Below are 27,186 nucleotides of genomic sequence, written 5' to 3'. Positions count from 1 at the left end.
CCTGGTCCATGCTAATTCTTCCTAGTGCAAAGATGCACTCTTATAGGACATTTTTCCCTTTTAGGCAGGCCTTTCTTGGCAAAAATTAATAGCTGCTGCTCTAGAGTTGCTATTGTGCAATTCGGCCAGAGAAAGGTAGAACACTTTATGTTAATTTTAAACAGTGAGAATTACCTAGATATAATATTTTAAATGCTTGAAAATGTTTCTATTGGTTGACTTCCTTTCCCCCCTTTCATTCCTGCCCAGTGTGTGTTGTCCCCATATTCCACCCAGGTATAACTCCACCCACACCACACGACTGCCTGTGGACTTGCTAAAGTCTGCAGGAGGGAATCCCCATCTTGTTGGACCTCATACGAACTCAGAGGAGGGAGTCCTTCTTATGGATATTGTAGTGGGGAAAGCACCCCGCTCCGGAGAGAAAGGGGTTAAAACCAGCTCTGGCAAAGGGCTGCCCTGAGGAGCCAATCAGGTGAAGGCAGGTAGCAGCCAATCCAGGCCTGGTGGGGCTGGTATAAAAAGGGCTGTGAGGTAGGCCCAGGTTCCCTGGGAGCACAGGGCAGGGCCGGCTCCAGGGTTTTGGCTGCCCCAGGCAGCCAAAAAAAAAAAAAAAAAGTCACGATCGCGATCTGCGGCGGCAATTCAGTGGGAGGTCTTTCACTCTGAGGCGGAGTGAGGGACCCTCCGCTGAATTGCCGCCAAATACCTGGACGTGCCGCCCCTCTCCGGAGCGGCCGCCCCAAGCACCTGCTTGACAAGCTGGTGCCTGGAGTAGGTCCTGGCACAGCGTACCTTCAACAGAGTAGTGCAGGGGCAGGGGCAGGCTGAGTTGGGGAGCTCAGGCCTGGTGACCTCCTAGGCTGAGGCCTGACAGGAAGGCCTAAGGAGGTATTGGGGCTGCAGGGAAAGGAAGCAGGTCCAACCCCCAGCCAATGATGAGTGGCCACTTCAGACTGCAGTCTGCACCTGGGGGATGGGGCTAGATGAAGACTGGCAGTGGATCACTGAGGTGAGGTGGGCTCAAGGGAGTAGGGCTCCCTGTGTGAGGGGCAGCACCCCAAGGTCAGGAGTACTGTATTCCAGGAGGGACGTGGCGCCTACACGTGGTGGAGATAAAGGGACTGCAGAGAGGCAGGTAAGGGCAGGGAGAAACTAGCCAGAGGAGGGCACTCCTGAGCTCGATAAGCTAATTCCTGGACTGATCAGCAAGAGGCGCTGTGGCAGTGAGTCAGTAGCCTTGCTACAGATATATATTCCCCAATACATGTAAATTTCTAAGGCTGATTCAAAAACTAGTAAATCTTATGCCCACCCACAAATAATTCATTAAAAATATTGTTAAGGCTGAAAGTGGATATCAATGGATTCCTGTTTTTTTCCCCCTGGAAAAAAAATTACTTTCTGTACAAAAATTCTTCAACTCTAAAAATCTCAAAGGTTAGGAAGTCTAGAAGGAACTTGACCCACCTAGTTCTTCATTCCCATTTAATCCTTCACCATCATCTCACTTGATTTACGTTACACAGCTCATTTTGCACCCTACAATTAAAAAAATGCAAGTAATAGTCAAAGTAACAAATTACTTTGTTGGGCCAGGCATCCTTGTGCAGTGTAACAAAACTGCACACATAGGGTACTCACTGTAAGAACATTACTGAAGCACTTAATGTTCCAATAACCCCCATTTATCAAGCTATATTTACTAAGCTGGGATAATAATGACCACATAAAGTATGTAATATCTATGGCCCTGATCCACAAAGGTACTGAGGTGCCTAAACCCAGATTTAGGCACCTAAATCCAAGTTTGGGCTTCACTGTAATCCATGAAACTCCTGCAGATCCTGGCAGACACCTATACTCACTTGGTGTCTACGGTGGCAGATTAGACATTGGGCCAACAGGACCTGTGCCTGGGGGCCCCTGGAAAAATGGGCACCCTGACCTCGCTCCTCAGCAGGAGTGCCAAGCGGGTGGGGGAAAGCCCACATGCCCTGACCCTGCTCCCTGGCAGGAGTGCCAGGTGGGGACCGCAGGCAGAAGGTGTGAGGAGGGGCCCCCACTTGCTCTGGCCCAGGGCCCCACAAACCTGTAATCCACCTATGGGTGCCTTCATTTTCAGGGTAAAAGTTCCTTCACCATCTAAGGTCTTGTCTACATGGTGCAGCAATGTGCACTAGAAGAATATGAATTATAATGTGCACCAATATGAAATGCACTATCAAGCCTGAGTAGACCCTGCTAAACTAAAAGCTCCCTAGAGTGTGTTAATATCAATACATTGGTGTGCATTAGAATTCACATCCCTCTCATGCACCATGTAGGTAAGTCCCAAGTTTCTGCTCCTGTGCCAGCCCACCCCCAGAAACTCAATAAGTGCATGCTCTGGTGTTTAGCTGCCTATATCCTTCAAAAGCCCAGAGCAATCTGTGAACTGGGGGATGAATGCGTTCGAGGCCCAATCTGGTAGGTTTGCTCAGAGGCTGCTGATCAGATCTGGTCCCATTCAAAATATAGCTGAAGGAGGAGCTGCTGCTGCCCATCTTATAACTTTTAGCCTAGTGATTAGAGCATTTACCAGGGATGTGGGAGACTCAGGTTGAATTCTCCCATCTCTACCGGAGGGGGAGAAAGGATTTGAGCAGGAAGTCTCCATGAGGGGGTGTTCACTCCACACCAATACTGAAAGGGTTAATGAAGCTCAGAGAGGACCAATTAGTGTGAGAGGTCCCACATGAGAGGATTAGGCAGGAAGAGCAACCCCTGATTGGAGGATGAAGCTCACCTGAGCAGGTATGGGCTGGGCTAGTATAACACCAGGAAGCTGCCACAAGAAAGAGCTGTAGTGAGCATGTCTGTAGCCCATTTCTCTGTGTGTTAGAGAGGGAAGGCGGGATCACAGGAAAAGAGTAGGACCCTTAGAGCTTAGCCTGAAGAGAGGGGTGTACCCTGAAGAGAAAAGGATGGAGAAGAGAGCCTGTGAGTAGGAAGCAGGCTGGGGAGTGAGTGGAGAGAGAGAGAGCAGCTGCATGCTCGAACATTGGATTAAAAGTTATAAGGTGGGTGGCTCTACCTCCTCCACTGACCATTTTGTGTGAAGCGACCTGGGCACCTAACTCATTCCTATAAGAAACTACCTAGGTGCCTAAGCTGCTTGATTCTGGGAAAGAGGTTCCCATTTGTGGATTGCTCAGTAGAGATAGGTACCTCCCTGCAGCTGAGACTTACCTCCCTGCAGCTGGGAACTCTGAGGGAGGAGTGGGGCTGAGCACACCCCTCCCCCACTCCCCCGGTTGGTATCTTCCATGGGCTAGTTTAGGCAGCTCCCCACCTAGCATGCTGGCTTTTGTGCAATCCTTTCTAAGATGCCTATTTCTCCTCATCCAGTGCATAGAGACCCTAGGTGTCTAAGTCACCCTGTGTGGATTGCAATGTTACTTCTGTGATTTTTCTAGGTACCTAAAGGTTAGTCTCTGACACTCCCTGTTGCAATGCCTTTTTTGTGGGTCTACAGCTGTAATGTTAATGACCATTTCTCCCCAAAAGTCTTGTGTCATCAGAAAGACTTCAACACTTCAATTACTGAGTGGAAAAAATAAATTATGGTCATGTTAATAATGGGGGAAAAATCACAAGCACCCTGAGACAAGATGGATTGTCTCTACAGATCATGGGAGCTGGGCTGTAAGGCATTGTTCAGTCAGCATGATGACTTTGCAAGAAATATTAGCACCTGAGTTCACTATTAAATACATTCATGCAGAATGATCTGCACTCAGCTAGTTCTCATCCAAATGACACCCCTAGCCCATTTTTCTCTCCCAATCTGAACCCATTTTTCTATTTCTCTTTTTATCTTCATTACTGCTCCCTTTTCTCATGGAAATTCACTGTTCCACTCAGAACCTCCCCAGGTCCCCCTGCATCATCGCTGTGGATTTTACTGTGATTAAAAACTGCAGCAACATATCTCCAGCAAGCAGTACTTTAGGAGTGACCTGGAAGGGGACTTCTACTACACAACACTGTCTCAGAGTCCTTCAGATTGAGGTCTTCATGAAGACAGAGTTCCATCCTTGGGCTGTAGGCAATGAAAGGCTATGCCCCCTACTCCTTGTCCAAAAACACGAACTTCTCCTACAAATGAAAAGCAAGTCAAGAACTCTGAGTTAAAATCATAGTTTTTCTCACTAGCATTCCCCACCGATATCATCAAGCTGTCTAGAATGGCTCACAACTGTGAGTGCCAATTTCAGGGGAGACCGTTAGAAATCAGGACACAGACGCCAAACTGGCTGTGAGTTCTGTACTTAAATTTCTTCAACCAAGTAACAAGTGCGATCTCAGGCACTACTACAACCTTAACATGGAGTAACAGGCCCCTTTGGCACTCCAGTCTATCTTGCCACCAAGGCAAGTTCACCTTTGTGACAAATGGTTCTTTACATCAAAAATCATAAGAACATTCAGGTTACTCCCAGTCCCAAAGGACCAGGCAATTGCATCCTAGATCTCTCACCAAAGGCAATACTTGTTGTTAATCCTGTAATTAACTAAAGATTTATTAACTCAGAAAAGAAATAAGTGTTGTTTACAAAGTTAAGGCAGGTAAGCATATGCACACAAATGAGTCAGTCTTAGGTTTCAAAGATGATAGAAGCTGCCGTAATATGCAGGCTTAATATATCCTTTAAGGCTAACCAAAGCTACAAAGCTGGGGATCTCTTGCTTATGCTTAGAAGTCTGACTCTCTCCCTGAAGTCCAAGGAACATAGGCATAATTTCTTCTTGACAAGGATTTTTATTCCCTACCCCCAGAGTTCAAGCTGTGATGCAACAAGTATTTGTGCGTATCTTCTCTTCGTGGGTGTTGGGGGCAGGGGCAATCAACCAAGTCTTTTGTCCACTGATGTTTTACAGCGGTTAGTTTGGTGTCTATGGGCTTCCTTTTGTTGGGCAGGAGATGACACCTCTTGTGGTAAACTAGTATCTCACACTTGGTATAATGCAGGGGTCGGCAACGTTCGGCACATGGCTCGCCAAGGTAAGCACCCTGGCAGGCCTGGCCAGTTTTATTTACCTGCTGACGCGGCAGGTTCGGCTAATCACGGCCCCCAGTGGCCACAGTTCGCCATCCCGGGCCAATGGGGCCAATGAGAAGCAGCGCGGGCGAGCGATGTGCTGGACGCAGCATCTCGCTGCCCCCATTGGCCCGGGACGGCGAACCGCGGCCAGTGGGGGCCGCGATTGGCTGAACCTGCCGTGTCAGCAGGTAAATAAAACTGGCCCGGCCCGCCAGGGTGCTTACCCTGGCGAGCCATGTGCTGAATGTTGCCGACCCCTGGTATAATGCTTCTCGCCTGACTCTGAGGGTTTAGAGTTTGACCAAACATTTTTATAGTTACAGAACAAACACTTAAATATTACCTTAGAGCATGTGACACGGATATTATAAGTAAGATCAATACATGCAGCAACTCAGAAGCATTTCATAAAGTCTAAATACTAAACACACTTTTATAAGCCTAATACCTATTTTAACTATACTAACACACAGGCAAGCCAGACTGGTTTCCAGCTTTGCATTTGTCCATGTTCAGTGAGGCCTAGGGGCCTTGGTATGAGCTGGCACCAGGTCTGCCAGTGTCACAGATGTGTTTGCTGGAATGGGATAACTTGGTGCAAAAATATAGAGGTGAAGTCTTGAGCTGTCTGAGTAGGTATCCCACATTGCTCAACACCATTTAAAAATTAGCTATACTTACTAGTCATATTCTTATAAAGACATTTTGGTAGGGGTAGCAACTTATTTTAAAGGGACAAACATGTAACTATATGAGAATACAGTACCACTAGAGACAGACGTTTTTCAGATGAATAATTTATTTGCCAAAACCTGCAGTTTTGGATTGACTGAAACAATCCACTGACTTGACTCAAATCTGCTGAATAATTGTGGAAAAAACATATTTTCAGGCTAGATTCACAAAAGGATTTACACCCATTCACAAAACAGGAGGAGGGGATGGTATAGGTGATTTGCCAAAAATTAAAAAAAAAAAGGAAAAATTCAGGTTGAATTGTTTTTTATTTTTTTGGGAACTGCCAGTGAACCAAAAGTCAGTCAGTCTTCCAGCTCTAATCATTACTCAATCATAGGGTAATTATTTAAACTACAACCTTACCACAGTCTAAAAGTGGCAATGTATGTGGTAATTAGTTACTCTTTGAATGATCAGATAATTTGGAATATTATTACAGAATAATTTTCAAGAGCATCTAATTACTGTGGGGTCTAATCCTGCTAGCATTTTGCATGCAGAACTCCTGTAGAAGTTTGACACCTTGGAATACAGATTGATTTTTGGAACTGGGATCATATAATGTTTATACATTGGTTACATGATTATATGCACACTTTAGGAATAAAAACATAGCACTTTATTTTAAACAAAAATGATTTAATTACTGATCCATAATATTTGCATCAATGTTCTAAAGAAAGTGTAGGATAACTTAAGGTTTGGACTGTTTGACTAATAGCAAAAATAAAAGGTGGACATTTAATAACATTAAAAACTTTCTTTTCCTGGGAATTTTAAAGTTTTGAACTATTTCACCTCGCTCTATTCATGTTAAATAAACTTCCAGCGAGGGAGATTTCTAAATATTAAATATTCATGAGCCCTGTGCAGCAGCATACATTTTGTCTCCATAGGTTTCAAATATGGAGGTTTTTGGTGGTCTTTCTGCAGCTTTCTGTAGAAAATACCCAATTATGGTCTCATGGTGATGGAGTTGCTGACACGGGCACAACGGCTGAACGGCAGCTACAAAAGAGTCTTGAGATCTTTAAGTAGCAACATCCTCTAAAATACTAAATTATAAAAATAAGTGATCAGAATCGTATATCCCTCGGTTTTCCTGTGTGCGACAAAGTGTGAAGATACTTACAGAAAAGAACAGGCTGTAAAATAGAGATTTAAATTTGCCATCTAATTAGCCTTCATGACATAGGGTGTCTGTCAACAGTACAACATAATCCCAGGTTAATAGAACTTGAGTTAGAAGACCCTGGGTTTGAGCCCCTATAAATTTGTAACCCTAGATTAGGAATTGTTGAACCCTTGGTCCCAGCCTGGGGCTCCAGCATCTACCCTGCATTAGGTGAGTCCCAGTCCAACCACCCATATCCCAGACTTCTTAGGATCCTCACAAAATGTGGCTAGCCCTTTGTTCATGCTGCAGCATGGGAAAACTTGACTGTCCACTAAACCTTGCTGTCCAGAGGACAAAACATTGATCCATGGGATTGGGGGATACTTCTAGGCAGACTTCCAGAGCACAAGTCCAATGGGGCTGCATCTATACTGCAAAGGACTATGGTTTGAACCCTCTACCCCTGTGGGATCCTAGGACCATAGGTCTTAACCTTGGGTTAGCATGATTTGTGTGTAGAGAGAAGGGGGCGGGGAGGGGAGGTTAATCTTGAGCCTGAGTTCAAACCCTGGTCTTACACTGCAGTGTAGACTTACCCAGGGATTGATCCAGAGCCCAGTGAAGTGAGTAGAAAGTCTTTCCATTGACTTCAATGGGCAATCAAGTCCATGCAGTATAGATATGTCAAATTCTGCTGTTTTTATACCAGTGTAATTCTAAAGTACAACTTCACTGAAACCAGCAGATGTATGTCTCTCTTACCGTGGTATGAATGAGAACAGAATTTCTCTCTGCAGTGATATTTGAAGGGAATGGGAATTGCATGATATATACCAGAGATTGGCAACCTTCAGCATGCGGCCCACCAGGGTAATCCCCCGGCGGGCTGGCCCAGTTTGTTTACCTGTCCCATCCGCAGGTTCAGCCGATTGCCGCTCCCACTGGCCGCGGTTCACCACTCCAGGCCAATGGGAGCGGCAGGAAGTGGCGCGGGATGAGGGATGTGCTGGCCGCCACTTCCTGCCACCCCCATTGGCCTGAGGCAGCGAACCGTGGCCAGTGGGAGACGCGATTGGCCAAACCTGTGGACGCAGCAGGTAAACAAACCAGCCCAGCCCTCCAGGGTGCTTACCCTGGTGAGCCACGTGCCAAAGGTTGCCGATCCCTGATATATACATTTGGTACTTTCCTGACATAACCTTAATTTTGCAGATATTTCAATCAGCTTTATAAATTCCCTTTAACACTAAAATGTTTGAAAATTAAAAATATATATGGTAAGCAATTAAATAACCCTAAATACTATAGTATGGCAGTACTTTGTCAGCATTACACTGCTGTAATTTGGACTCATTTGTGTTGTCTTTTAGCAAAAGTAACTGCCATAGAATAAACAATGTGTCAAAAAACTTCATTTGAGAATGCTGATATCTCTTGACAACCTTTAATCACACGTCCGCATATGATATACATATGGTTCTGTCAGGAATTTCCCTAGGTTTTTGACAGCTCTTTAGAACTATTTCTGGCTGATTCCTCTGACAAAACTGTTCTGAGGAGTAGGGTATCATCTGTAATCTTACTGTCCGTTTTTAGTGTGGTATGAAAATGTTGCTTGCCTGCTCAAGGTCTGTGAGGTCTGATTATTTTTTAATACAAGAAAGAAGGCTCCATCAGCAGCTCAACAGCTCCAGATAAGGCTAAATCAATCCATTAAGATGTGCATTTGTGAACATTCAATTATACAGCCAGAATAGAATAGGTTTACTGAAATAATTGCTAATGTAACTCTTTCCTTCTTTCCATTAAACTCAGTTTAGTTTTGAAAATTAGTGTAAGGAGAGTTTTTGTATGCATTATGTATAGAAACAGTTGAGACCCAGCTGGCTTTTTCTTAACACAATACACTTTTTTCAGTGCAATAATTCTAGAACCTTTAAGTTCAGAAGGCATTGGGTATCCCTGAATTAAAGTCCTACCATAACCAATCTAAAAATCTGTACCTGTGGGGGTTTTGTCTATGACCATTTCTAATCATGAGGCTATACTTTTTAACAGAAGAGCCAATTACATTTCTGTTAACATTTATAGAAACAACATGTGGCACTTGTATCTTCTGCCACTACCAAGCAAAACAATCTAGTTCTAGGGAGCATCCTATCTTCTCCTATACTAGGAGATGTAATAGTGTAGCAGGCTCCTTTAAATATGGAAGTAGGAGGTTTTATGAGGAAATCTGAGTCTGAACCCTGACTTTCACTGACATGACATCAGCAGTCTTCTTCTTAATTCTCTTCTGTTTATAAATCATCTGGAGAATTCACAAAACATAGAAGGCCACATTCTCCACTGGTTTAAATGGGCCTTTTCTGCTGCAGATTATTTGACTCAGTTTATTCAGTAAATTAATTATTTATAGCATATTTATATAAATACAGTTTAACTAAAATGTGAATTCAAAACAATGCATGATCATTTAGTCCCCAATCCTACAGAAACTTATATGCCTAGCCTGATGCACTTTGGGTAGTTCAATGGAACTACTCAGTGTGTAATGTTGAGTATGTGCATATGTCTTTGCAGTGTCAGGGTCTTGTTGCCCACATGTAATATCTAAATAAAACTGCTTGTGCTTCCCTGCCACTTCCAATCCTTACCTAAATTATGTCAATTGTAGCTTTCTACAGTTCTACCTATTATTGCATTTTGAAGCCAGTCTCCTTGCTAGGAGCAGTTAGACTCCTATTTTGTTATCAGCTGGGTACAATTAGAGTTACATTAATCAGCTGTGTTTGTTCAACTGAGTTCAGATTTCCTTTTGATTGCTGTAGGCAGGATTTGAATTTTATCACCACAAGTCAATTCTTTAGACAAAATTTCTGACCTTAAGTAACCCAAACTGTCACATACCACACTTTTCTAACAGTATAGAACCACTTTATGAATTATAGACAGGGCTTATTGTCTTTGGGTTTCTATTTCTGCTCATTTTAATGTTTGTCTTTTGTATTTTCATAGAAACTTCTGTTTTTATAAGTTTATTGTAATGGTGATTGACAGGAATTGACAGTTATTTCATAAATACTGAAATAAGCACAACTTAAAAAAAATAGCTAAGCACTTTTAAAACCTCATTTATTGTTTGCATTCTACATGCAAGATAATACTACATATTATCTACATTCTAGACAATACTCACTCCTGCCATGAGTGCAGGGACTGGACTAGATGACCTCTCAAGCTCCCTTCCAATCCTACACTTCTATGATTCGATGCATACAATGGGCTAAATTCAGAAATGTGGTGTAAGGTAGGATCCCTTAGAGACAGTAATTATCGTACAACTGGTATCTGAATTGGTATAACTTGCATGCTGAGGAGATAGAAGAAGGTGTAAGTTAATGTAGGATGGGAACAACCCACTTAAAGTAGCCCTACCGTATTTAAAGCTTGGCTTCTAGCCATGTAACCTATATCAGCACTGATGCTCTTAGTCATCAGTGGAGTGAGGTAAGTAGTGGCTTTAAGGTGGCCTGTTAATGAACCAAATCACATCTCAATTTAGCCCCCTGAGTCTGAGGGAGCCTAAGACCTCGTTTACATGAGAGAGCTGCACCAGGTTACCTAAATGTGACTTTAAACCAATTTAGATAAACCAGTGCAAAAGGCTATCTTATGTGGGTTTAAAACATGGTTAGTTTAAGTCGATTATGAATCAGTTAAATCTAAACAAAATGAGGTGGGAGGGATTGCTCTGGCTGAACAAAATCAGTTTAAATAACTGATTTTTTTTAGTTAAACTAGTGCAACTTTCTTGTGTAGACAAGACCTAAGTCTCGAAGGAGTTTCCTGGGATAGCCAAGTACATGGGGGAAGGCCGTGTAGTTTATATGAAGAGGGGACTGGAGGAAATTGTAAGCTAAATCAGTTTGGATGCCTTATAGCCTAGTTTCTGAATCTGGGCCATTGTATAACCACAAAAAATCTGTTTTCCATGCTGGTACTGAGATAAACAGAGATTATAAAGAGAAACTGACCCAGGCTATAATTTACAGCAGGGAGTACATATGCAGCAAGCATAATAGAAAGGAACCTTGCCAGTTCTTCAAAATGTATGAGCTGTTTTGTTTTAGTTTTTTGGTTTTAATCAAAGATGGGTATCTGTAATTATGAAAAAGTTTAACATGATGAGCTGTGTCCTCCACAGGGTGGTATTAAATGCTGCCTTTTGTTTTCTTCCACAGTAAAACCAACAGTTATTGATGTTGACATTTATGTTAACAGCATTGGCCCAGTGTCATCAATAAATATGGTAAGTGTCTTGCTAACATTGATTTTATCTGGACTGCTTGTCTTGGCATCAATACTTGCTGTTGAAAGCTGGGGGTCGGGGGGGGGAGAGAAAAATGTCACTAGGATAAGATGTTTTGATTGAAAGCAGTGAGAAATAAGTCAGCAGACATAGTTCTACTTTTTAGACATAGTTCTACTTTTGTGCCTTTCCGAGGAGAAATAAACCAACTCAGCAGTATCATGCTGAGTGCTGCCTGTCATAAAATGCTGTTATATCTTGAATGATAAAAGTATGATGTTCAGAAAGACACACATGAAACAAGCCTGTTTCCAGGAAAATGTTGCAAGTGATGCTTAAATAATATCGTTTAGGAATACAGGAAATTAAAATTAAATAGAAACATGTCTATGTAAAATTAATGTTCATCTTAAAAATAAGCCAGGTATTCGCAATATGTCCCTGTATAGAAATATATATGTAAGATTTGGCTTTAAGTGTTGAGTTAACTCTGGATCAAAATCAGTATTAACTCTATCAGTGCATTTATTTACATGAGTTTATCAGATCTCCAGTGTTGTACTATTAATCAATGAGAGAATAGTGTCCTTCATTTTTCCCCTTGAGCTTTTGGAAAAAAAGGTCATCTTTAGTTGTACTGTGTGCATGAGCCAGGGAACGCAGAACTGTCAGAAAACATGTGAAACACTGCTCGTGTGTCTGATACCACTGGTTTATGCTGGACCTAATCTAATCATAGAAGTAAAACTCTCTTCTAGCTCACTGTTAACAGACGGTTTAACATTCAGGAAAGGGCTCAGTTTTTGCAGTGACAAATACTATAAATTGTGCTTCTTTATCTTGATGTTGACATAGTTACATAGGCTTGGATTGTTTTTGTGGCACAACTTTTGGCTTCAATTCATGGATTCCAAACACTCTCTGTTGTGTGGAAGGATGAATTTTGTCCTAATGTGGTTCAGAAATGGGGGCAGGAATTGGGGGGAAGGAGGTTTGCTAATATTTTGATCTGCTCACATCTAAAATCTCCTACTTAAATTCTTCAGGGCAGATACTTGGAATTCCATTGTGTGTATTCAAAACCTAGCCAACGACCCAAATTTGATTGCGCTCTGTGTGGTGCAACTGTAATATAAATATTAAACAATAAGTGTAATTGTTCTTCTAGCTTACTGGGGAGGGAGGCTGAGTTTTGAAACCATTGTTCTGAGTTTGAATGCCAATGCCTTTTTTCAACGGCTTATTAATGTATATTTAAAAAAAAATCCAAACACGAGACTCTGTGCAAATGGGAGATTTGGCAAGTGAAGATGGAACAAATAATCAGTACTGGGAACATCTCATAGTGTCACACTCTGCGAGAGAGTGAAACATTTGGTTATATTTCTTCAGTTGAAGCACAGAATGTGAAACAATGGAGGCATCTGTGTTATTCTTAAATTGATAATTATCTTTCCTCCAACTACAATTCAGAGGAATGTGTCTACAGGAGGATCTCCTCTGCATGCATTCCTCTGGCTCACATTATTGCAGTATGTATCTTGTGTGTGCCCTGCACAAGGGGAATGAGAAAAGTGAACAACTGACTTATTAGGTTGGAAAGGTTTATTTAGTTCCTTTTCCTTGCTCTGAGCTGCTGGAGATGTAGATGTATCTTCTGTCACAAAATACTTGGATTAACAACATTTTATAGGAACTGCCCAAACTAAGGGGATGGAAAAGAAAAAAACACTTCAAGTGAGCCAGCAGTACTTGGAAGTCAATTTATGCTACAGTATAACCACACCTGGCTTACTTATGCTTTAAGCCCAAATTCCGAGTACCTCATGAAATTCTGGTGAGGAAATACATTAAGAAGTCAGTTATTTTTAAAAAAATCCCCAAATGTGGCTGTGTAATATTTGGAGTGTGGCTGGCATGTTGATATTTATAAAGTAGGTTGTTTTCATGTAACGATACAGAGTTACAAACAACATAGCCTTGCTACATGTGGTAAGTATTCCGTCTATATAAAATACAGTATAGTAATAAGTAAAAACACTGAAAGCTATGTTCAGTAGAGCAAGAAGATGACTGAGCTTGTATTGTGGGGTAAATAGATAAGGTTTGAGGAGAAGACCAACTCAGGAAAAGCATCATTCTTGTCGTCATGGGCACATACCTCCAGCTCTTCCCTTAGTTCTCAGCCTGACCGTGGCTTCCAGCCCTCCATCACACCACTGTCAAGTTAGTAAATACTGAGCTACTCTGTAAAGGTAACTGCCAAACAGTTTCTTATTGGGCAAAGAAAATCAGGTTAAATTAGATTCCATCCGCCTCAGTATCTCAAGCATGAGCTCACCAACAGGTGGTGGAAAGGAGTTAACCTGCTTTTGTCTTCCAACCATAACTCTTAGTTGCTTTTTATTTAACCTGCACCACGCTGAGGTTAAATTGTATATTGCTCTCCTAGAGCTCAAATGCCACTTATGTGTATATCAAGTTTCATCCGTGATTTAATCCTGTAGATGAAATCTAGGGGGTAAAACCCTCTTCCTTAAATTACAAAGCAATCTGAGCAATGGGTGTTCAATTGAATATTTGAGCAAATTTTGTAGATCAAGTTTTGTTAGAAGTACATACCTTTGTCATGCTTATGATCAAACCTTAATATAAATGCAAATTCCCTTTTCACTCACATGGAGAAAAAAATGAGGAAACAGCTGACAAAACATGACTACTACAGAGACAGTATGAAATGAATTTAATGTGAATACCTGCGTTCATGATAGGAAAGCGAATATACTCAACCCAGGGCTGGAGTCCTATTAGATATCTGAAGGGGAGGAAATATCACTGGGGATCCCCTTAAGGAATCTTCCCTGGGGGCAGAGTTTGTCCTCTGACTCTGGAGGACACCCAGAGACACACCTGGATGTGTCAGGAGGTCAGGGCCACCTGCATGGAGGCTTTGTGCCCCAGCAGCTCAATCCCAAACCTTCATTCACTGCACTACCAATGCTTCCCCAACTGGTCCCAGGATCTCCATTAAAGGATCTGAGGATTCCCACAATGGAAGGGGCCATGGTGAAAAGGTAATACAGCTCCAGGCTGTGCTCCTTTCTTAAATCTTCATGTGGGGTGATCATCCCTCTGGCCCTACCACCATTAAAATGGGGCTGGTCCTCCTCTGCCCACAGAGCATTGATTAGAGGTTGGGGACTAAGCAAAAGAGCTCATCTACATTTCCTGCCCATAACATGAACTAATAAAGCTGAAGCTTTAGAAAATTTCTGACTGCAATCCTGCATTTTTGGAACTACTTAACTCAGTGTAGGCATGAAACCAACCAGCAAGATCCATTTTTATATATTACCCCTTTACTGTGAGTTATAAACCATCTAGGTAGGCTTGGAATGGGTAGGGATTAACTATGTAATTAGTGGTCTGATGGGTGCCCCCAAACTCCTGGGTAGTAGTTTATCTCTAGTGGAACTTGAGTAACCTATCACAATCCTATCCAGTCCTGAAAATGTTCAAGGAGTTTCTAACTGCAGGAAGTCTAAACTAGTATGATATTAAACTGGGCCAGTAGCTAACTTTCTATTTTGGGCTGCAGTTGAGTAGTCTACTGTATTTATTGCATCTGCATATAATACAGCCAAAAAGCAGCTCCCACAACTGTCATTTAAATAGTCAGCAAGGTTGATGTATTTTGGCTGAAAACAGGCATAGTTAGGAGCCAGATACTGATTAGCCCTGGGACTTCAATGGTGGGAAGGTAGCCTTCCCTTTCTTTGTGCCCTTGCACAGGAGGAAAGCAGTATTGCACACTACTGCAGTCCTTGTGCTATCCTGACTGCAAGGTTGCTCCAGGCTAGTGCCAAGAGCAGCAGTAGCCTCCCTAAAAGAAATATTTTGGGGGTCAGCTGCGGGCCAAGTCTTTCTGTTTGTCTACTAATCCCCAACTATTCTCCCATGGGTCTGTCAACATGGCTTCTATTTTATAGATACAGATGTGTATGTAATATATAAAATATGGACCATATAAAAAGAATGCCTCTGTTGGTGCCTGATCTTGGACCTCTGTCTCCTGCTCTTAAAATACAAAGGAAGAGGTTCCACTCGGGGGTTACTACGACTTCAAGCTGTAGTGAGTGGAGTCCTCGCAGAGTTGAGAGGACAATGACCACCTTCCTACTTGCAGCTCATTGGCACTACAGAGGGTCCTATCAAATCTGAGTCAGTGCCATAGAGGTGACTTCCCCCATTCTATGAAGGCAGTGGGATCTGTGTGTCCAGGGCCCCTCAGCAAGAGGGATCTTTGGGATGCAATCTGGGCAGAGCTAATATTAAATAGCAGAGGAATTACTGAGCACAGTTAAAACAGAAAGAGAAGTTGAGGATAAATGGAAAAGCAATCCAATGGAGTGATGCAGAAAGTTTGTCCGAGGTGGCATTAGCTTCAAAAAAGAATTTTTCCAGCAGTAGAAGGCTTATGTAAAGTGACAGTAGTAACCAGAGCTATACAAAAGTACTTTGAAATGTAGAATCTCCACACCCATGTAAAATCTTCAGGGAGAATTTTTTTAAAAAAAGTCAATTTTATAAATAAGTCATACTGGGGGAAAAAGGAACATGAACTGTGATTGTTAAAAGATATATCAGCTGGCTGCCTAAGGAATTGCCACAAGGCATTTAATATAAAACCATATTAGAACTTTCCATGTGATTATTATATCCCTTTAACTTTATTATCCTATCTTTTTATACAGATAAGTTACAGAAACCCATCACTGGCCATTAATGATGAAATGTCATTAGAGATTCTGACTTGTGAGATGTGGTATTGATGTCTCACAGGAACTTATTCAACTTTTACTGTTATTTAAGAGCATTGCTATGTCTTAATAAAAAGAATGAGTTTAGAAGACCCCCCTCCTAGTGAAGCAAGCTAACTTTCATTAACATTAGGACCATTCCTGTTAGTTTTTTAAAAAATGTTTCCTTTATGTTTGATGTTTCAAAATATAGTTTTCAAATTCCACATCACAGTTTTAGTCAGTTTTAGTGCTACATTTTCAAAATGATGCTCAGGAAATAGATGCATCTGCATCAAGTCCCATTCTTTTCAGTAACAGCATAGGGCAGGTATAGTCAATAAGTAGACCATAGGGCAAAATCCGGACCGCCAGATGCTTTTGAATGGACCCTGAAATCTTTTTATTTACTTATTATTTTTTATATTCTCTGGAGTCTGGTCCTTGACTGTAGTTTGACCAAAAAATTTGGACTTTGACACAAAATAGCCTACCCCTAGCATAGAGTCATAAACTGTTTTATACATGTTAAAGCTTAAAATGGCACCACACGGTACATTTTCTTCAGGTATGACCTAGGCTTGTGCCTGAATGAATTAGAAATGGAGAAAGTTGAAGTTGAGACATAATTCAGGAAACATACTTGAATGTATTTGTTATCCCCCAACATCTTCCTCTTCAAAAAGCTCAGTAAGACAGAAAGAAACACAGTACTACCCTATAGGCAATTCAGTCCCTAGAAAACCAAATCAGGTCTGTATACACACAATGGACATGCCTAACTTTGTTTAGCATCTGGATGAGGTCACAGCCTAAGATGAGAAAAGGCTGCAGCTCTACCTCTCTGTGGTTGTAGTACCCAAAATCTTATTTCAGTGCAGCTGCATGTAAAAAAGGTATTTGAGAATGTGAGGAACCTATAATTATCTATTCATAAAGTTATCACTTATCCATTGGATAAATGCTCACTCATTTATTCTCATACAATTTGAAAATATAATTTATGTAGTGTTCTTTTGTGCTTTTTATCACCACCTTCTTTTTGTCCACTGTCTAGTCTGCTTCCTCATATCTTTATGTATGCTCTATTTCCTCTTTGTTCACAGTTCAGTGTTATAGAATAAAGCCAATTCTTTACACGTGTATGCCCTTTAATGTATTGATAGACTTCTTTGAACTGCAATTTCAAAGTCCCCAAATGCTCTCTTTTCTTCTCCACAGACACCCTAGGTATTTTTTTAAAGATGTCTGAAAATAGACACTTGCCTCTCAAATACTATCTATGGCTTGTAATGAAGTCTGAACTTCTAATTGCATGTTTAGTCTCTACACCTGTTTACTCAAAGTAAATATACCATTGAAGCATTTGCAACTATGGAAACATCATCTGCCCAACTTAATGTACTAAAGCAAACCTATTTTCAAATAAAATTGCAATTACGACTGTGTTCCACCCTACACCTCTACTGAGTTTTTTTTTTAAAAAGAACATAATTTCTTTATAGGCATCTGTCATAGTTCAGAGCAATTGCGCCTGTATTTTCCCCTCAGGGGTCCAGCCAGGGCAACTGTTCTCAGGCTTCCAGCTGCTGCCTTTCTGGATGGAGACCTGTGTGTCTCCCCCTTCAGACTGGTGTATTTCCAGGCTTCACAGTTCCCTGTCTTCACTGTTATTCCCTGCACAGACAGGTTACCCGTGGACACCTGCTTGCTTTCTCTTCAGAAATGATTAACAGGTCTAAATGCTAGTTATATGGCACCACACAGCACTTTCTGTACAACCCTCTTTTATTCTTAGGTAAAAAGCATTGCAAAGAAAACATATTAAAAGAACCTAAACATTTTAATAAGCTCAACAGAATTCACCTCGACCCTAACATGGAATCTAGCAGGCTCATTTTTTTCCAAACCTGCTCTAAGAAATGGGGCCCTCCAGGGACTACGGGTACTGTCCGTTTGCTGGATCAGGAAGAAGGTCCTGATCCAGTTTAAACCAGTCTATTTATCCCAAAATCCTTTTTGTCTGTTGGTCCTTGGAGAATCCACTTTGAATAGTATATGCAAACCTCACCAGGGGGATGGCTTCAAAGCACCTAAGCATTCCCCTCCTACTAGACAGAGTACATACAATTATGCTTGTCATTGTATTTTTAAGGCAATGTACTCCGAAGGTATTAACCTTAATTCAATAAAATTCATTTTAATTCCATAAGGTTGGTTCAGGATGTTACAGGAATCTGTCACAGCTTCTTTTAGATACAACTTCTACAGCAGAACTACTCTGTGTCAGTCATTATCCTGCAGCTTGGAGTTTCATTTTCTCTGCAGAGGTCTCCCTCCATTTCCTCCCCACACAGTAACTACTTGTGGGAAAACTGGTGGTTGGTTGGTTTGTTTTACTTAATGAATTCAGCTCATGAAAAATGCTGGAGGGCTTGTTCTCAAATAAACTTGATGTATAGTTCATCAAATTTTCAAGCTCCTGTTCTGGTCCCCAGTCCAGCAAAACATTGTAAATCTGTGTTTAACTTTAAATGAGTAGTCCCACTGAGTTTAATGGGATGAAGATGCTAAGCATATCCCTAAGTATTTTACTGGGTCTAGTGCTATTAATCTAGGGCTTGATCCAGAGCTCATGGACTTCCATGGACTGGACCCATCTCCTATCTGTCAAACCTTCTTTATCTGATTCTTTTGTTAAATGCAGAAAGTCAAATATGTATTTTCAATTTATCTTAGTTTTGTATAAATGACTTTTAATGACAATTAAAAGAAGCCCAGACTGCACAATCTCAACAGAAAGGGGCACTACAGAAATAGCTGAGGCGGAATCAGGGTGACATGTTAGTTTCTTCATACTTGAGCAATGCCTGGGTAAGAACAAGACAGGGTTTGTGTCCTTCTCATCTAGTGAATGCCAATTAAATCCACACTCTCATCTTGCCTACAGCTTGTGGATCATTTCCTTAAATCAGAAAACTATGATAAAATTGCTGGATGGGGTGTTGTGCTGCTTTGCTTTTTCCACTGGGTAAATTCTGAGTCTCCTTGCCTAGATCACTTTGATTCCTGGCTGTCCACAAACTCCAAGTTTGTTTTACATCTTGCATCAAGCTTTCCCAAAAAACCGAACCTTGATTATTGGGTGCACTGCACATTCTAGGTGTTTGTATCAAAGGTTTTTGGGTATAGGACCATTCAGTAGTGGGCTTGCATTACATTACAATGGAGACTAGTAGTTTGGTAACTGTCCTCCTTAATGATATTTGGCAATTAATGTTAAACTATTGACAACATTGTCAAGTGTTGGTCACACCAGTTTAAATCTAAAGTAATGGAGTCAATAGAGTCCCTCTGGGTTTACAACAGTGCAATTGATGGAGCACTTGAGTAGACTATGGTCCCAAATCTTCAAATGAATCTCAGAATATTCTGTTTTTTATGGTATATTCTATTGCTAGGGGAGTCAGTTCCATTTACCAACTACTCAAAAAAATCAAAAGAATATCCTTCATTTTTCTTATCGACCTCAAATTAAATCAAACCCAGAGGATCTGGGTGCCCTTTGTACTTTCTGTATGACAGAATGTCACCCATCTAATCAGGCAACTTTTCATTTAGTCTCTCATGGCTCCATATCAAAACTGGAAGAACTATATTTCATTCACATTTCAAACTTTTAGTTAACACAGTGTCCCTTGAGTCACAAGTGCTCAGTCAGTGTTACTCTGGTACAAATCAACTAGTTCTCCTGGGTGGTTCTATTGAATTAAGGAATATAATGAATGCTTTGTCCCTGCAAACTTAAAACTCTACAGAATATCAGGGATTCCCTTTTCTGCAAAGGCATTGACATATCCAGACTCCACCATGCTTTCGCTAAAAGTCAGACGTGTATCATTACAAATGAGCATTACGGTGATTTATTACTTTCTCAGATTTGGAGAGAAGCCTCTCAGGCTATGAAAGTTGCTGATAATTTCCAGGTTCTTTGTATGTTTTCAAAGGGCCATTTTCCTCTTGCTGCTGCCAATTCTGGAGCTGCTAGACCTGCCTGTCCCCATCTCTTTGAGTGGCTTCTTTCTTCTGATTAGACTTTGAAGGCAGAAGCAGTTCTGCTGCATATAATACTAGTGCATCCTGGATCCACTGGCCTCCCCACAAAACCTAGGTCTCTGCTGGATCCCTCTGTCACCTTTCCTTGTTGTAACATTTCAAACCCTTTCTACTTGACTTGAGACTAGAAGGTAGCTGGTGCGGGTAGACCTTTGTGGAGTTTCCATTGGATTTCCATGGTATTTCTGTGGGAATGGGCAATTTGGCCCAGCAGGTTTGGTGTGAAGCTAAATGATTTTGGATAAACCACCCTCACATTATAATGGTGCAAAATTTAGAGGCTTCCTCCACACACACAAAAAAAATAAAATTAAAATCTTGCAAACTATAAGCATCTTTGGTGAAATGTTCACATCTCTGAAAAGCAAAATATAGCAGATGTAAAGAGAGGGCTCCGGATATGAACTGTTTGATGGACAACCTGCTGGAAATCTTAGTGACCTGCCCTTCCACTGATGGGGATGAAACTACTCCCATGGCAGCCTGAAAAAGCAGCCTTGATTTTTTTTCAGTGACCGTTTCACAGCATGCTTCTAACAGGCTAAGCTAAAAGTGCAATCATTCTGAGATACTTCAGTTCAGGTGCATCCCAACATTGAGACTGCTGTTCACCTTTGACTCTGGATCTGAAAAGGGGGAGGACTTGACTCAATTGTTGCTAAGTACTGAGCCTATTTATAACTTTTCTCCCTCCTATACAACTGCTACATGCCTTTGAGCTACACCTCCTCATCCTTTCCTTTATCACAAAACACTCTTAAAATTCAACTGGGGCGGCTGTTAGTTTTCAGAGCTTTACTTCACTCTCTCTTTAGAGAAGAGCAGGGATCTTTGTAACCTTCTAATCCTATTTTTATAAGTTAAAATAGTTAGATACATTATAATGATGCAAAGTCATACAGCTGTTAATCATTCTCACATTTCTATTTGGACAGTCACATAGTCGACATGCTGGGCTGGGCAAGGTCTATATGCAGTATTCAAAAACTGCTGTCTCTACCTTCAATCTCTGTCAGTAACTATGATCTATTGAATCTTAGATGTGATCACCATTTATAATCCACCTGGGCTATTTCACAGACACTCGGGGTTTACCTTTCCCATTGTGTAGCTGTTAAACATTTGCTACTGGATGTTGGTCTCCAAATAGAGGCCATACCCTCGCTCACGTAATCAGCTAGTGGCAGGATTCATGTTATGCCTGTGTGACTTTCCTCGTTGTCATGTTCTAGACTACGTCCTCAGACTAAGACCCTCAGAAAGAAGCCCGTGTAGCCAGGGAAGTCTCCCTCAGGCGAATGCAGTGAGGTTGCATCTTCTGAGTCACTCAGCATAAGAGGGTGGGATTTTTCACTAATGTTTGAAGGACTAGGCAGCCAACTCCCTTAGAGTAGCTCTTTTTACCTAGAAAACCTTGTCTCCAACTGTGGTTTCCAATGTAGCTCTTTTACAGATGGATTGAGACACAAGAAGACCAAGTGACTTTCCCCACTTTGGCTAGCTACTGAGTAACTGAGACTACAAACAAAGGAGGAACTTCTAGGTTTCCAGACTTCTGCTGTAACCATCAGAGCCAGTGAATTTCACTCTTAAATTAATCCATCATTCCTGTAACAGTAGCTAGTAGTCAATGGATACTGACCTCTGTCATGTAATAAAGTATTAATCTTTTGCAATCCTGGTCTATGGAGGGTGGCTGAGGCCAATAAATTTGCTAGCTTGCTTCTTATCCAGCAAACTCAAAGGGTAATCAAACATCTCTCTGTCTAACAATGTCAGTCATTTAATTTTATTGCTTTTGATGACTGAAACGGAGAGCACTGAGCTATCAGCAGGTCTTCTGCACTGCAAATGGAAATGAAAGTTTTCCTCCTGCATTACTAATTGGCTTCAGTCTTGGTCTTCATTTCTCTGGGTGAAATTGTCATTTGATCACATGCTTGCTAAACATCTGGCCATCTTTAAGGCAAAGTAGTTTCAATTTCCCTAAATTGGGCTTCATGCATTATGCAAACATTAATTCATTAGAAACTGAGATGAGCCATCAAGCTATATTGTTTGGTCAGAATACTGTAGGCTTATGTGTTTCCTTTCAGTGTTAGTTTGAAATCAGGCCCAACAATGTAGAATAAATTCAGTCCACTCAATCATTTTTATTTGTGATTCAGCTAGGGCTTTACACAGAGGTCCAAGTAGGGTGCAGTAGGTGATCTTGCCTTTGCTCAGAACTTATGCATATACCTATATGCAATGATTAAAACAGAACATTATCCATAAAAGGCCACATGAATTTCCAAGGAAGTTAACAGAATTATGCCATGGATAAATTTGAGACATTTTCCTAAAATATTCCATACTGAAAGATAAGCAATTAAAAACAAAAATCACAAAGTTTGTCTCAGTCCAGAGTATACTCCGTCATATTCCCCATTGTCTTCACTTTGTGTATTCATTTATTCCACTGCCAGGAGAGGGGAGGAGATATAAAATGCTACTAAACTGGAAAGGAGTGATCCGCATTCACGCTGGTGTAAATGACTGCATGAGGTGCAGGCAACAATGGGTCTGACCACTGTCTGAGATACTTACAGTATCGACTATACTCCTATTACTGTTCATTCCACTGTGAAGGTCAACTTTGGACCCAGATGTTTAGCAGGTGAAAATTGACACAGCTCTATTGGCTTCAATGGAACCATGCTGATTTACACCAGCTGACAATCTGGCTCTTTCCTAAAGATTTGTCCTAAATGCTCCTAAATTGAGGCGTCATCACTTGTCTTCCTCTTTCACACAATGTTCATGACTTTTTTGGCTGACCTCTATACTGAGTGAAGGAATGGATAAGAACTTTCTGGTTGAGCAAACCTGAAAGTTGCTAAGTCTATCTTCATTATTTTCTCTGCAATATGTTCCCTAATCCTCTGGTGTATGACACTGTATGTATGTAAATATGGCTGATTATTTCTTTGCCATCTGGACAGTTCTGTTAAATGATAAGAAGAGAGGGAGAGCCAAAACAAATGTAGAAACCCTCTGAGGTCTCACTAAAGACACTAGATATATCTTGGGAGCAGCCTAACCGAAACAGAAAAGTAAAACAATAAGCATTTGACAGCTGTAGCAAGACTAAACAGGTAAACTGGTGAGGTAGTGAAACATTTCAGGAAAATAATCTCCAGAATTTTTACTGTGCTCACATGATCTGTAGAATTTCTAAAAAGTCTAAGGAAAAAAATCTATTGTGATTAAACAGGACTATCATGCACTGGATAAATATTCAAATTAAGAAGACTGTTCTTCAATTTAGGTCAGATCAACATGAGGAAATTTTGCCAGTATAGTACATCAGTTGGGCAGTGGGTTTTTTTGCTTGTTTGTTTTTTTGCAAAAGCCCTAATAGAAGCAGTTATACTGGCACAGCTCTACTTTTTGCAGGTTTAGCTTATTTTGCTCAGGGTCCCCGGAATAAGCTATACCACTCCAAAGCTAGGTTTTGCTGGAATAAACTGTGTCCATACTTAGGAGCACTGTGCCAGTATAAAAATAACATTAAAACTTTCCAAGTGTAGACCTGGCCTCAGGGAAGTGGTATTAGCGATGTAGTAGGAAGAGAGCCTGAGACTTAAGCCCTTGTATCAGAGGCCTGAGGTCTGGGCTAAAGTAGTAGTTAAAGCTTTACATATATAAAGCAAAGAGAAGCTGTGAGGACCTGCTTATGGAATCTGGCAAGAACAAGGCTAATATTGCCGAAATACACATTCCTAAGAAGGGCTAGGCACAGAGTACTCATGCAAACACATTCCAATATCAAGTGGTACCAAAACATTTCAATATTAAGGATGGTACAAAAGCATTCCCCAAGTATAACAGGAACACACTGACCCTTCCTAAAAGATAAGGTCAGGATGACAGTAAATAATAAAGATGTTTTCATTGAATCAACATGTACAAGGTGATGGGTAATAACTAGCCACTTCAGGGGGCTGTAGCTATGTCAGAGGGGCAGTACGTAACTTGTTTGTATTGGGGCATAAAGATGTACTTTAGAGGGAGTGTCTTTGTCTAGCCTAGGAAGGAACGGAAAGACCTGCCATTCACTGAGTTGGTCCATTGTTAGGGGCATACATGTAGGGGATGTGTAACGGTCGGGGAATCCCAGCCCAGTACCCATACTTTGGTACACTTGTTCAATGAAAGCTGGTTTCTTATTAGAATTAATGCTTGTGATCTGATAGTGCTCATCTCCTCTGAAAACCAGGCTTCTTTTATTGGGGTATTTTCAAATAAGAATTCAGGATCCTAATATTAGGCTTTGCCAATTTTGTTCACTGCTTCTGTCCTTGAAGCTGCAGACTTTATACAGGCTAAACTCCAAGTTCTATGAATAGGAAATTTTTCAGTAGGTGGACTGCAGGACTTGCATTTTATATAGAAAGCTCAGCATACAAAGCATAGGTAATAATGGCCTTGCCTAATAAACACTTGATTCAATGGAAATGTTCCTGGATTATAAATTCCTAGAGAAGGATGTAAAACAATATTTATAAAGTAGCTTTTCTTTTGCCAGGCAAGCATACTATGCCTTTTTTAATCCATTAGTCATGATACATCTTGGCTATTAATAAAACCTCATTCTTTTTGTAATGTTCATCTATAAATACCTAGATATTAACAAAATTTAAGAGCAAAGCACTGAAGGAAACATTGAGTTTTCTGGATAAGAAGCAAGCTAAGGAATTAATGCAGTGAATCCACATCTGACTACTGCATGGCCTTTAGCAAGGCACTTAACTTCTCTGTGCATCAGTTACCTCATCTGTAAAGGGAGAGTACTACTTAGTTAGCTACGTTTGTAAGGTGGATTGAGAGCTACAGATAAAAATGCACTATGTAATACAGGGGTCGGCAACGTTCGGCACGCGGCTCACCAGGGTAAGCACCCTGGCGGGCTGGACCAGTTTTATTTACCTGCTGACACGGCAGGTTCGGCCGATCACGGCCCCCACTGGCCGCGGTTCGCTGTCCCGGGCCAATGGGGGCGGCGAGAAGCCGCGGCCAGCACATCGCTCGCCCGTGCCGCTTCTCGCCACCCCCATTGGCCCAGGACGGCGAATCGCAGCCAGTGGGGGCCGGGATCGGCCGAACCTGCTGTGTCAGCAGGTAAATAAAACTGGCCCGGCCAGCCAGGATGCTTACCCTGGCGAACCGCGTGCCGAACGTTGCCGACCCCTGGTGTAACACATAGTATGAGTAGTAATAGTAGAGTTACACAGTGTGTTCTAGTCTATTCCTGTTCAAATATCACTTGTTCTGGTACTCTGACATACGAGTTCTGAAAGAAGACAGTGGAGCTATGTTCATTTTACATCAGCTGAGGATCTGGCCCTAATAACATGATATGCATTCTACTAATGGGCCTGATGCTGAAACCCGCTCACTCAAGGCATCCCAATGAAATCTAATAGAGAGGTCTGACAGATCTTGGATGTGGGGAAGGGGATTGCGTTTCTGCACCAATTTAAACCATAAGAAAGAGTTAGGTTGGCTTTAGTCGGGGTTCCTACCATCCACATTTAATGGTGCTCTCACTACTCAAAAGTAGCCCAACTTCTTTCCAGCACTTCTCATTCATGAGATCACATAAAATGTGTACAGAATCTATCCATTGCATAACATGTTTGTTTACTGTATTGGAAAAAATGCAATAATAATGCTTGTTTAGGTATATATGGATCACTGTATTTTGAGACAAGTAAGATGAGAATTAAAAACAAACATTAAAAAACAACTCCTCATTTGTCTCACTGCTGATATATTCAAACAATTCACTGGGGAATTCCCTCCCATCAGTTTTGACTATTACAATGCACCCCGATAGAACACTACACTTTATATGTCCCTTTTTGTGAAAAACTATAACCCTCCCCTCTTTTAGATCTGTGACCCTAAGAGCCCCTTGGTGCCAACTGGCAAAGGGTTCAGTGTTCTATAACAGCAACTACCATGAGAACTGACAAACTCACTACACCTAGCACACTGCTTTCATATTTATCTACATAGTGTCCATATGACATCTTAAACGAAAGCCAGATCATTAATAGCATTGTGAAATGTATATACTGACAGTATGTAAGAAGTTTTTTATTATACATAGGGAAATATGTTTTAAAGTCCTGAATCAAAGCAGGGTTGACAGACAAGGCTTTCTGCCAGACAAAGAATGTATATTGCCCAGTTTACATGTAAATTCAAACATTGTAAGCCAGCACAAAGGAAGCTTTATTTGCAGGCAAAGTCAATATGAGCATGTGAAGGCAACATGAAGTCAGCACACCAGGGAATATCCTGACTCTGGGGACAAAGTGGATTTTGGCAATGTGGGATGTGATGGGGTACACCTTGACTTTGTGGGGTCCTACAGGAGGCCCTCCAGTCCTACTACACCGTGCCCCCAGGAACCAGTGAAGTGACAGGAGAGAAGCAGTGAAGGTGGGAATGCTTTCTTCCATGAAGCCTGTCAGAGCCCAGCAGGCTCAGATAAAAAGAGCAGTAGAGCATTAGCAGATCAGTTCCTGGCTGGAACCAGAGGGGCAAGGCAGGGAGCTCCTCTCTGGCCACAGGTGGTGGTTGAGGCACAGCCAGAGTTTGGTCCTGGCTGCATTTGGTTATGCTGAGAGAGATAGGACCTAAGAAACTTAACCCCGAGGTAAGGGTGGAACTAAAAGGGGCTCATTAAGAAGGGGTGCAGGGAAGCATCAGCAATGAACTGAAATTGAGCAGTGTGTAGCAGCTGTTTATAGGGTCTTTGGGTTGGACCAGAGAAGTGGGTGGGCCTGGGTTCCCCCACCAGCCACTGCGGCATAAACCCCAAGAAGGGGACAGGGCTTATTTGAAAGCCTGAACAAAGGGCTGAATTTTAGGGCCTAGAGGTGGTGCTGAAGACCCTAGCAAGAGCAATGGCACTGACTGATTGGACTTGTTACTACCCTGCAAGGTGTTCGTTTAGACTTTGTG

The 27,186-nt window shown here is 41.6% G+C and overlaps 1 protein-coding gene across 1 annotated transcript in view; it reads left to right on the top strand.

The window, feature by feature from the left end:
• GABRG3 (gamma-aminobutyric acid type A receptor subunit gamma3) overlaps positions 1-27,186 on the top strand; it is a 521,745-nt gene that overhangs the window by 21,594 nt on the left and 472,965 nt on the right. The window contains exon 3 of the mRNA XM_054009150.1: positions 11,187-11,254. Coding sequence (XP_053865125.1) covers positions 11,187-11,254 — 68 coding nt within the window. The remainder of the gene's footprint in view (positions 1-11,186; positions 11,255-27,186) is intronic.

Source organism: Malaclemys terrapin, chromosome 1 (genome assembly GCF_027887155.1).
Source record: "Malaclemys terrapin pileata isolate rMalTer1 chromosome 1, rMalTer1.hap1, whole genome shotgun sequence".
Lineage (NCBI taxonomy): Eukaryota > Metazoa > Chordata > Testudines > Emydidae > Malaclemys > Malaclemys terrapin.
The sequence above is the reverse complement of the archived record's forward strand: the minus strand, read 5'-3'. Positions and strand labels throughout refer to the sequence as shown.